Source organism: Rhinopithecus roxellana, chromosome 10 (assembly GCF_007565055.1).
Source record: "Rhinopithecus roxellana isolate Shanxi Qingling chromosome 10, ASM756505v1, whole genome shotgun sequence".
In the NCBI taxonomy this organism is placed as follows: domain Eukaryota; kingdom Metazoa; phylum Chordata; class Mammalia; order Primates; family Cercopithecidae; genus Rhinopithecus; species Rhinopithecus roxellana.
Genome location: NC_044558.1, coordinates 93,595,009 through 93,607,529, shown reverse-complemented (window position 1 = coordinate 93,607,529; position 12,521 = coordinate 93,595,009). Strand labels below are relative to the sequence as shown.

General features: G+C 44.0%; 1 protein-coding gene across 6 annotated transcripts in view; it reads right to left on the bottom strand.

Moving 5' to 3' along the window:
* Positions 1 to 12,521, bottom strand: part of HECTD4 (HECT domain E3 ubiquitin protein ligase 4) — a 229,416-nt gene that overhangs the window by 53,186 nt on the left and 163,709 nt on the right. For all 6 annotated transcript variants that reach the window (XM_030938338.1, XM_030938339.1, XM_030938335.1 and 3 more), the window contains exons 45-52: positions 11,329 to 11,432; positions 9,002 to 9,163; positions 8,741 to 8,889; positions 8,267 to 8,346; positions 4,771 to 4,934; positions 2,158 to 2,395; positions 647 to 783; positions 29 to 155 (exon numbers count right to left, since the gene is read on the bottom strand). In XM_030938338.1, the coding sequence (XP_030794198.1) occupies positions 29 to 155; positions 647 to 783; positions 2,158 to 2,395; positions 4,771 to 4,934; positions 8,267 to 8,346; positions 8,741 to 8,889; positions 9,002 to 9,163; positions 11,329 to 11,432 (1,161 nt within the window). The remainder of the gene's footprint in view (positions 1 to 28; positions 156 to 646; positions 784 to 2,157; positions 2,396 to 4,770; positions 4,935 to 8,266; positions 8,347 to 8,740; positions 8,890 to 9,001; positions 9,164 to 11,328; positions 11,433 to 12,521) is intronic.

Here is a 12,521-nt window from a genome sequence, read left to right as displayed (position 1 = left end):
CCTCCTTAGCGAACAAAAAGTACCAGACCTAGCTGTAAGGCTCCCTTTATCTGGTCCAGGCCTGATTTCCGCTCTGCTTCATTGCGGAAGCGTCTTCGGATGGTAGGAAAAACCTTGGTCTCCCATGCTTTCACCAGCAGGGCGTAGTGGTCCTCCTGGAAGGAGAAGGAACCTCATGAATGGAGAAGGAACACCTGGTGCAGGTATCATTGTTTCCCTAACTTACAGCCCTCACCCTGAGGTCTTCACCCCACTTAAATGCCAGTAATAGAAAGATCAGGCATGGACCCCTGTACCAGACACACCCCCAGATGCCAGGGCAGGGAACAGCAAGACTAGGGCAAGCTCTTCCTTTCCCTCTAAAGAAGCCATAGAAGCATTGTCACAGGATTCTGAACTATTGCAAAGCACTTCACTTCTCCTGGATCTTAACTGGGCAAAATGGCCCAACGGATAGCGCTATTGATAGAGGTTTAGAAAAATGAACACTCTAAGGTTCATTCACTGTTCAAGCACGATGATGTCACTGAGAGTAACAACACCAGTTTTACACTCGCACATCAAAATCACTCCGTGAGGCTTGTCCTAGTCACCAGGGAGCTAAGCAAATGCTGCTGAGTCCTGATCTAAGCCGTGGGTCTCTTACCTGCGGGATGTCATCATCGTCATCATCATCGCTCTCATCATCTGCAATGGGAGGTGGGTGAGGGTCTGGGCCAGAGGTGATGAAATTCTCATAGCTGAGCTCGACTTTATAATGACAGGAGGTGTCACTATCATATTCTGTAACAGAGCACAAGGACAGTGAATTCTAAACAAGAGCAGGCTAGAAAAATCCTTAACTTCTTACCCTTAGACAAACCAGATTATCTTAATTTGCATGATAGGAAGACTCCTAGTATGCTGAGGAATTTTAAATCACAGAGTCTAGGAATAACTAATTATCTATAATTACCCTGAATCCTAAAATAGTTTTTATGAGTATAATTCATTCAATTGAGAGAAGAATTTAGAAAGTCCTTCACTATGGATAGAACTAAACAGAACTTTTTTTTTTTTTTCAGACAGAAGCTCACTCTGTTGCCTAGGTTGGCATGCAGTGGTGTGAAGACAGCTCACTGCAGCTAAACCTCCTGGGCTCCAGTCCCACCTGAGTGGCTGGGACTACAAGTGTGTGCCACCACACCAGGCTATTTTTAAAATTTTTTGTAGAGACAGGGTCTCATTGTGTTGCCTAGGTTGGTCTCAATCTCCTGGACTCAAGCTACCCTCCTTCCTTGACCTCCCAGTGTTGGGATTATAGATGTGAGCCATGGTGCCTGGCCCTAAACAGAGTCTTAAAATAGTTTGCAAATCAGTATCCCAAGGGCCAAATATGGCTTGCAGACATCCTTACTTTGGTGAGCTGTTTAATTTTATGACAAAATTGTTACAAGTAATTATAAAAGGTTTTTTTTTTTTTTTTTTTTTTTTTTTTTTTTTTTTTTTGAGATGGAGTTTCACTCTTGTTGCCCAGGCTGGAGTGCAATGGTGCGATCTTGGCTCACTGCAACCTCCACCTCCCAGTTCAAGCAATTCTTCTGCCTCAGCCTCCTGAGTAGTTGGGATTACAGGCATGTGCCACCACGCCCAGCTAATTTTGTATTTTTAGTAGAGACGGGGTTTCTCCGTGTTGGTCAGGCTGGTCTCGAACTCCCGACCTCAGGTGATCTGCCCACCACGGCCTCCCAAAATGTGGGCATTAGAGGTGTGAGCCACCTTGCCCAACCATCATAAGAGTTTTTAGTGCACATCTATATACCCGTTGCCTAGCATTTTATTATTCTGTGATTACCTCAATTTTAGGACAAGTTTTGAAAATGAGTAACACGTGACATGAGGAGACTTCATACAAAGTGCTGGGGCTCTACTGGTCTTGCACTGGCTGCCCTGAGGCATAGCAGGCTTCCCGGAAAAGGGGATGAACTTTGTGGTCTGCTGTGCTTCCTCCTGCTCCCCACCTTCTTTCACCAGGCCTGTGACCCCATTAACAATGGGCACTTGAGTTGGCAATTCCTGATTGTATTGAGGATGCTCAAGTGCAATGGGTTTATGGAATTCATAACATTCACGGCCTCAGGAAGCCATGGAGGCAGTAACTCCCAGGAGGTGACTTACGTTGCTGAGCGGTGGCCACAGCAGCAATCCGGCATGGTGGTCCATGAGTGCCTGGGTCTGACGCAATACTGGTGCCAGCATCATTGTCACTGTCAGATGCCATGGCGAAGGGCAGGGCCTCGAAGTTAGCGCTAATCTCTTCTGCTAGGTCGGTGCACAGGTCGGCAGCATTGCGGTGGGCCTGCCCTTCTGCGTAGGCAAATGGCCGGGAGCCAAAGTTAGCTCGGGTTTTGGTGTTCTGGAAAGGAGACCAAATGAAGGATTTGGAAAGACTTAGGTTTATTTTTATTTTTGCAAGAGCCCAAGGTGCAGCTCACTAAACGTCACCTTGGAAGAACAGCCTGAGGTGTGTGCTGGCATGAGAAACCAGGCGGGGGCTGAAGGGACTGAACACACCTGCCCTCAGAGCCCTGTATAGCCAGCCCTGCCTCTCCGTCCCTCACCTCACACTTTCATGCACTTTGCTGCTCAAACGCATTGACCTCTCTTGTTTCCAACACTGCTCCTCTCTACCTGATACTGCTCCTCTCTATCTGACACCAGCATCCATGCTGTTCCTTCCACCTGGAATATTCTTTTGTCCAACTTTGCCTAGTTAAGACCAGCTAATAATATTCCAGACCTGGCTCAAGCAGCACTTCTTCAGATTAAGAGATACAAGATCAGATGTGCCTGCCACTTGCTTCCAGGAAGTCTGTGATTCTCATTCACAGCATTTATTAGTCTGTGATTACATACATACACATGTATATTTATGTGATTATTTGGTACTGTCTTATTCCTCCAACTGATCATAACCCAATGAAGACAGAGATCGTATCAGTTTTGCTCACTGCCATATACCCGGAGCTTAGCATAGTGCTTGACTAGAGTAAGTGTTCAATAAATATTCATTGAATGCATGAATGGAACAGGCTGAGAAATGCTGCTTTAAATTATTGGCATCATTAATTCACTCAACAAATAAAGAGATAAAAGATGGTATCAGAGGCATGGTACAGGGCCAGATCCTATACGACCTTATAGATTATTTTTTTAAAAGATGGAGTCTTGGCCGGACGCAGTGGCTCTTGCCTGTAATCCCAGCACTTTGGGAGGCCGAAGTGGGCAGGTCATGAGGTCAGGAGTTCGAGACCAGCCTAGCCAACATGGTGAAACTCCATCTCTACTAAAAATACAAAAATTAGCCTGGTGTGGTGGTGTACATCTGTAATCCCAGCTACTCCAGAGGCTAAGGCAGGAGAATTGCTTGAACCTGGAAGGTGGAGGTTGCAGTGAGCCGAGATCGCGCCATTGCACTCCAGCCTGGGCGACAAGAGCAAGACTCCGTCTCAAAACAAACAAACAAAAAAGATGGAGTCTCACTATGTTGCCTAGGCTAGAGTGCAACTGACTGTTCATAGGTGCAATCATAACACACTGCAGCCTGGAACTCCTGGGCTCAAGTGATACTCCCACCTCAGCCTCCAGAGCCACGGGGACTATTCTGGCACCACTACACCTTGCATCTTGTAAGTCATTATAAAGACTTGGCCTTTTAAAATGCATGACATGAGAAGCCACTGACTGGATAGTGGCATTCCAACTAACATTTTAAAAAGATCATTGTGATTGCTGGGTTGAAAAGACATGTATTATCTTAGAGATGTCCTGAAGGGGGAAAAAAAAAAAAGATAAGACGTGAACAGGCAAGAATACGGGCTGGGAGAGGAGTTAGACCACTGTGATGAGCTACCCAAGGGAAGACGGTGGCAGGGCTGGGTTGCTGATGGGGGAATGGGAGAAGTGGTCAGATTCTAGATACATTTTGAAGGTTAGAACCAAGATCTGCTGACAGGCTGGATGTGAAGCAGGAGAAAAAAGAGGAGTCAAGGAGAATATCAAGGTTTTTGGCCTTAGCAACTAAAAGCATGGAGCTGACATTTCCTGAGATGAAGAAGACTGGGGAAGTGGCGGTTTTGGGTTTGGGGAAGAGTTAGGCTCAGTCTCGGTCATGTTAACCTTGACATGCCAATAAGGCATCTCTTTAGAGATGCTGCCCAGGCTGCTGGGTATGTGAGCATGGAATTTAGGGAAAGGTCTGGAATAGAGATACGGATTTGTGAGCTACCAGCATGTAGTAAGTAATAATGTTCCCGAACACTGGATATTAATAGATGCTCCTTAAGAAACAAGAGTTCCATCATTAAATATGTATGGGGATGCTGGTTAACTAAGTTGAACTTACAAATCTTTCCTGAAGGATCTCTCCAAGTTTCTGACATACTGAGCAACCAAAGAGAATCATTTTCAAAATTTACTTGATCATGGAATCATTTTACTGACATCTGAAAGAACTCTAGTGTTCCTTGCATTGTTGTCTGGGAAAGGTTGCTAAAAAGATGTCAAGGCAATGAAGCACTAACTTCCTGATATAGCATCATTCAATCTAAGACTGTGGGGTCAACACAAAGGAAGGCAAGCATTCGCTCAGGCTGGCTCTGCCCTTCCTCTGCCACTGTGTACCAATATTATGTACAACGATGGCCTGTTTGCTCCCTTTCATTTTTCCATGTCTAACAGGAACAGGTGACGAAGGAGAATTTGTTTTCCTTTCCCAATAAGGTAACCTGCCTTTTTCTGAATGTGAACCACTGGCCACATGCCACCAGAGACGTCTTCGAGATACGGTGAGAGGCGCTGCCCGCAGTACGTGAAGTATACCCGGCCCTTGGCTGGCTGTCCCGGAGGAGGTGGAGTCCCCTCGGTTCTCTCCCAGCCAATTCCTGCCACGTCACCTATAGCAGAGAATGGGAAGGAAAACACATTTTCTCCCTCTTATTAAGTAAAATTTAAATTTGCAACCAGAGTATCACCCTACACATCACTGACTATTTATGCCCTCATTTACTTCTGAAATGGACATGAAGTTATTGTATTTCTTTATTTACCGAGATGGAGTCTCACTCTGTTGCCCAGGCTGGAGTATAGTGGTGCCATCTCGGCTCACTGCAATCTCTGCCTCCCAGGTTCAAGCAATTCTCCTGCCTCAGCCTCCAGAGTAGCTGGGATTACAGGCGCCCACCAGCATGCCCAGTTAATTTTTGTATTTTTAGTAGGGGTTTTGCTGTGTTGGCCAGACTGGTCTCGAATTTCTGACCTCAGGCAATCCACCTGCCTTGGCCTCCCAAAGTGCTAGAATTACAGGCGTGAGCTACCGCACCCAGCCTAAGTTTTTGTATTTAGATGTAAAGGAACATAACAGAAACAACCCATTTAAAGAAGCTGTCAGAATTTTTTAGAAGGAAAATGCCTAGTGTCTGTGTTAAATCAGTTACCGCAATTACATATTAAATTTAGCCTTTATTTTCCTGGCAGGCAAGACAAAAATGAAAAACACTAGGTACTATTTTTGAAATAGAAAAATTGGAAGTTTTTCTTTTTTGACACATGGAAGATTACTTATGACAAACAAGTAAAAAGGTAATAGTAATATCATCTCCGGTGGAATATTCAGAAATGGCCTTAAAATATATAATTTAAGGCCAGATGTGGTGGCTCATGCCTGTAATCCCAGCATTTTGGCAGGCCAAGGTGGGAAGATTGCTTGAGCACAGGAGTTCAAGACCAGCCTATGCAAAACAGTGAGATCTCGTCTCTACAAAAATACAAAAATTAGTCAGGCATGGTGGTGTGTGCCTATGGTCCCAGTTACTCAGGAGGCTGAGGTGGTAGGATCACTTGAACCCAGGGGGTCGAGGCTGCAGTGAGCTATGATTGCACCACTGCACTCTAGCCTGGGTGACAGAGTGAGACCCAGTCTCAAAAAAAAAAAAAAAAAAGAAAAGAAAAGAAAAAAAAATACATATATAATTTTAAACTCCACTCACAATGTAAGCTAAAGATAGACCATTAAATTCCATTAGGTTCCCTACTTATAAGCATTTAAGGCATTTTGCAAAAAGTGAAGGTAACTAACATAATCCAGGCTGCTATCTGACAAGATGACTGGACACTGAGGTAGGACTCACAGAACCAAGAGGAGCCTGTCAATCGTATCAGCTTCTCTTACATCAGCTGTCTCAAGCAAGCTGCTAGCATGTGTGGCCTTATAATTTATCTTTTCTAAACTCTGAAATAAGTGGATGAAGTTCTAAGGTGCTATTTTGATCACAGAGTCTCCTATGGCTTAGGTACCATAGGAATGCGAGCTTCCCAATAGTCGGGGACTTGTCATTGTTCGCCACGGCATCCCCAGGGGCCAGAAGAGGGCCTAGCAGGTAAGAGATGCTCAGCAAGTATCTGCTGATGAATGGAAGCCCATGTATTGGTAGAGGGGTTGAGATTCTGTTACACAGATTGGGTTGTAATTCCTATTCCTTTGCAGACACATTTCTCTAGGAAGAGGGTAGTCTGTATGCCCGTGGTCCAGTCCTAAATGTTCTCAAAAAGCAAAACTGATAAAACAACAAATACAGCAACAAGAAAATAAAAACACTGAAAACACTCCCCAACCCTACCACTGCCCCCCACCCCGCCCCACACACCCTTTTGTGTTTAAAGCACTTAGGTAAGTACTCTGTTGAGATGTCTGAGTTCTGCTTTGTGAAGTAAGAGAAAAACTACTTTGCCCTGAAATGATTTCCAAGTCATAACAAGACTTGGCTTGAGTAAAAACACTATGCTGCCAGGGGCCGGGTGTGGTGGCTGACACCTGAGAGCCTAGCACTTTGGGAGGCTGAGGCAGGCAGATTACTTGAGGTCAGAAGTTTGAGACAGCCTGGCCAACATGGTGAAACGCCATCTCTACTAAAAATACAAAAATTAGCTGGGCATCGTGGCAGGCACCTGTAATCCCAGCTATTCGGGAGGCTATGGCAGGAGAATTGCTTGAGCCTGGGAGGTGGAGGTTGCAGTGAGTTGCGATTGCACCACTGCATCCAGCCTGAGCAAGACTCCATTTCAAAAGAACAAACAAACAAACAAACAAACAAAACACACACACACAAAAAAAACCACACTGTGCTCCCAGGAAAAGCGTAATTTAACAAGCAGCTCCCTTAAGGACAAGTGATGGCAAAAGTACCCTCCAGGCAGCTACAAGAGGTTACCTATTGGAGTGACTTCATATTCCCCATCTCATCATCCCAGACTGCTTACTAAGTACATCAATTTAAGTTTTATTATAGATGAAGCCTAAGATGTATTGTCTAAAAATAAGTAACCAACATATTCGGCTGCTTCAAATGTCAGCAGGACAATTCTGTTTTTTTGCTACAGCTGGAGTATGTAGGGCCAATCCTAATTCAACTACTATATAGATCTAGTTATTTACACAGAGGCTAAAAAGAAGGAGGAAAGGGTTCTTTATTGAGTTGACTGTCTATGTGACTGAAACATAGAGGCAGAATATTTATCAAAGCTTGACCAGATGTTTATAGGCTATATCCACCAATAAGGTATTTCTCTCTCTCTCTCTTTTTTTGAGATAGGGTCTCACTCTATCACCCAGGCTGGAGTGTAGTGGTATGATCACAGCTCACCATAGCCTCAACCTTCTGGGTTCAAGTGATTTTCCTGCCTCAGCCTCTCAAGTAGCTGGGACCACAGGCATGTGCCACCACTAATTTTTGTATTTTTTGTAGTGATGGGGTTTCGCCATGTTGCCCAGGATGGTCTTGAACTCATGGGCTCAAGTGATCCTCTTGCCTCAGCCTCCCCAAATGCTGGAATTATAGGCGTGAGCTACTGTGCCTGGCCTGATAAGGCACTTCTCCAGTGCCTCACAGCTAGAGGTGGAGTTCTCTTTTTTTGAAACTATTTATTTGCTCATTAGTGAATAAGTGAAGAAAGACTAAACTTCAGATAGAAGCAAAATCTGTGAATTATCTAATGATGAAAGCACAAAAGTACACGTAACTCTGGAGTTACCAAATGGAGGCTCTAATGGTGAGGGCTCATAAAGTGAGGGGTTTGGTGTAAACTAGGGGGCAGCAAGGATATGTTTGGTTTTCACTAAATGACAAATTGCCCATTTCCAATTGCTAAATTTATTTAACTTTAACCTGTTTAGACCCAAATCTGAGACCAACAGAATCACACAGAGTGGAAAAGCTCCCACTGCACTCACCGGGGGAGAGAGTCACATCTAAGCGAACGCTCTTCCACTGTAACAAACTGGAGCCATTGTAGTGCACGGCTCGGCCGTTGCTATGAAAAATACAAAGAAGGGAGGTCAAAGACAAGAAAGATAAGCCTCACTGGCCAACACGCAAACAGGGAAGTGGTGAAGTTGGGGGGTCAGCATTGTAAGATTACTACAATATCACTTCAGTATTAAAATACCCACACCAGTATTTCCCAAACTGTATTCCTAGAATAAAGGGCTAAAGAATTTGGAAAATAAACAGGTTTTTAAAAAATTACAGGACAACTAGGAAGGAATCTTACTAATGTGCACTGGAAATCTCCAGAATGGAAAAAAAATGCTCTCCTTTCCCCAAACTCACTTGAAGACAGAACTCTATTTTGACTTCCTGAACACCTTACACACCTTGTGGGAGGCTACTGTTCTCTGTCACGCCGAGCTACTTCTTTTACTTACTTATGGAAAAGACAAGTGCCCACTGGATTAGTCCAAGCCCCATCTCGCTTCTCTGCTTCTGTAGTGAAGCCAAAGGAAACTATGGGCCCGGTGTCATCATCGGTATCTCCATAGGAAACGATTTCAATTTCCCAGTAAAAAGACGGGGCCTGAAGAGATGCCAGAAGAGAGCAGCAATCAGAGGGCTAAACCCGGGCCTGAGACCTGCTTTTTCTTTCAAATTCGAAAATGCAAAAGACAGTGGGTCATGTGATGTCTCACCTGAACTGGCAGTGGTGATGTGGCATAGATAAAAGTGCCCCGGGGCAGGCCTCCCCCAGCACTGGGGTCAGCCAGGAAGGTGACTGAGGTAAGGTGAGATGAGAACATGCAGGCTCGAACAGGCGGAAACACTCGCGAGGGGCTCCAAGTAATCTCTTTGGGCTGCATCGAGGGGAAAAACCCATATTCAGTAGAACTGCAAACACCAATCCCTTTATTTTCTCAAAGAAGAAAAAAATTTTATCTGATGGCATTAAAATACAGACACACACACACACACACATACACACATTTATTTAGAGACAGAGTCTCACTCCCATCACCCAGGCTGGAGTGCAGTGGTGCAATCACAGCTAGATGCAGCCTCAAGCTCCGGGGCTCAAGTGATCCTCTTGCTTCAGCCTCCCCAGTAGCTGGGACTACAGGTGTGCATCACCACAGCTAATTTTTGCATTTTTTTGTAAAGATGGGGTCTTGCTATATTGCCCAGACTGATCTTAAACTCCTGGGCTCAAGCTATCCTGTCTTGGCCTTCCAAAATGCTAGGATTATATAGGCGTGAGCCACCATGCCCCACCAGGCATGTATATTTTTTAAAAAGCATATCTTTTTTCCAAATAAAATTTTTACTACCCTTTTAAGACACTATTTATCTTCCATTATCATCAATTCCAAGGTCTGGTCTCCATCCTCTTATAGTCCCCATGTAGTTACAGAACAAATTTTAGTTCAATTTATAAATGCATGACTTAATATTCAGCTCAAAGCTAAGCAGGGGTACCATAGTGACACTTCCTTTTTCTTTTTTTTAAAGGTTAGTTGTCTTGCTTTCTCAATTTTATTTTTAATCATTCTAATCATAAAAATCTCAAGCTTCTCTATCAGATAAAAGCATCTTTTTTTATTTTATTTTTATTTTTTGAGACAGAGTCTCATTCTGTCGCCCAGGCTGCAGAATCCCAGTTACTCGGGAGGCTGAGGTAGGAGAATCGGTTGAACCCAGGAGGTTGAGGTTGCAGTGAGCTGAGATCTGGCCATTGCACTCCAGCCTCGGTGACAGAGCGAGACTCCATTTTAAAAAAACAAAACAAAACAAAAAAACGAATTCATGTAACACACAATTCACCCATTTGAAGTGTATAAGTCAATGTTTTGTTTTGATTTTTAATATTTATGGGTACATGGTAGGTGCATACATTTATGGGATAAGTCAATGGTTTTTAGTATATTCACAGAATTGTGCAACTATTATCGTGACCTAATTTTAGAACATTTTTGTCCCTACTGAAGGAAATTCCATACACTTTAGTAGTCAATCCCTGTTCCTCTCTTCCCTTAACTCTCCTTTGTCCCCAGACCCTGGCAATCACTAATCTATTTTCTATGTCTATGGATTTACCTGCACTAGACATTTCATATAGATGGACTTGTATAAGATGTGGTCTTTTGTGTCTGGCTTCTTTCACTTAGTGTAATTTCAAGTTCATTCATGTTGTAGCATATATCAAAACCTCATTCCTTTTTATAAACAAATGATATTCCATTACATGGCTATAGCATATTTTGTTTATTTATTCATCAATTGATGGATATTTGCAGTTTCCACTTTTTGGCTATTGTGAATAATGCTGCTAAGAACATTAACAGATGTATCTATTTTTTAACATTTTGTCCCTCTTTTTTTTTTTTTTTTGAAGACAGAGTCTTGCTGTGTCCCCCAGGCTGGAGTGCAGTGGCACAATCTCGGCTTACTGCAACCTCTACCTCCCAGGTTCAAGCAACTGTCCTGCCTCAGCCTCCCAAGTAGCTGGGAGTACCAATGTGCACCACCATGCCCAGCTAATTTTAGTATTTTTAGTAGAGATGGGGTTTCAGCATGTTGGCCAGGCTGGTCTCAAACTTCCAGCCTCATGTGATCTGCCCACCTCGGCCTCTCAAAATGTTGGGAGTACAGGCATGAGCCACCATGCCCAGCCCACTTTTGTTTTTTAATTACTCACTCATATTCTCTATTATGAAAGGGACTGTATCTCTAAACTTTAAAAAAAAGCTTTCGTTTTATTATTGACAACACAAGGAAGCTATTTATAAATTACTAAGTTTTGTTCCCCTGTTATAATTTTCCAATATTCAGAATGTCAGCTTAATTTGCTTTGACAGTCAAAGATGAGAGCATGGCACCGCAAAGGAGGGCATGTCACCGCAAAAGAACGCACCTCCAAACAGCTTTGCAAACACTTACTCTAAATGTCCTTAACTTGCTGCTGGCCTTACTCAATGATGTGTGTGGTGGCTGCAGGAGGTGCAAAGTACCACAGAGGGCTCACCTGTCTCCGGTCAGCCTGCAAAGGAGGCGGTGGGGGCCGAGCACAGTCCCGGTAGAGCATCCTCAGCCGTTCACACTGTACCTCCACAACTGCAAGTCGCTCTCCTGTAGAAGACACATGTTGAATCTGTGAAAACAGTTCCTGCTACTCCCAAGAGTATGCTGACTCTTTTGGAACAGCATCAAAACAATAAAATGCACTTACAGAGCTCAATGACATTCTATTTTTTTTTTTTTTTTTTTGAGACAGAGTCTCATTCTGTTGCCCAGGCTGGAGTGCAGTGGTGCAATCCTGGCTCCCTGCAACCTCCCCTCCTGGGTTCAAGAGATTCTCCTGCCTCGGCCTCCCAAGTAGCTGGGATCACAGGCACGTGCCACCATAGTCGGTTAATTTTTGTATTTTTAGTAGAGACAGGGTTTCACCATGTTGGCCAGGCTGGTCTCAAACTCCTGACCTCAGGTGATCCGCCTGCCTTGGCCTCCCAAAGTGCTGGGATTACAGGCACGAGCCGCCACGCCTGGCCTGAAATTCTTACAAAAGAACAAATACCCCGAGACATCTTTGTCTTTCATACGTAGCCCAGCAGCACAACAATGAGGGCAAGTGCTTAGCCTCTGGTGCAGTCCAATTTCTGGATTCAGAACCTGGCCTCAGTACTCAGTATTTATCATCTCACTTGCAATACTGGGTAACAACAGCACCTGTGTATCACAGGGCTGTTGTGAAGACGTGATGAAATAAGTAAAGACCGTGGCTAAGTCCCTGGCACAGGCATTCAATAAACGTGTTATTATTCTCATCATCTAATAAACGAAGACTATTATCCTTATCATCTAAATTAATCTTTAAAAATCTAATATCTATGGAGCACCTGCTATGAGCAAGGCGCACTGCAAGGTGTTGGAGAACACAAAGATAAATGAGCCAAAGCTCCTACTATGGAGGGAAAATAAGGTGTGCACACACGCACACCACACACAGGCACACACACACAGTAAAGAGCACAGTGCAAGGCTGCAGTATGTGATTATGTAATACAAGGTACAAGCAGAGGCACAGGTGAATGAGCAGTGACTTCATTCAAGCATCCAGAAAGGCTTAATGAAAATATTATGAAGTTAGGTCTTAGAAAGCCGGGTGTGTTGGCTCACGCCTGTAATCCCAGCACTTTGGGAGGCTGAGGCAGACAGATA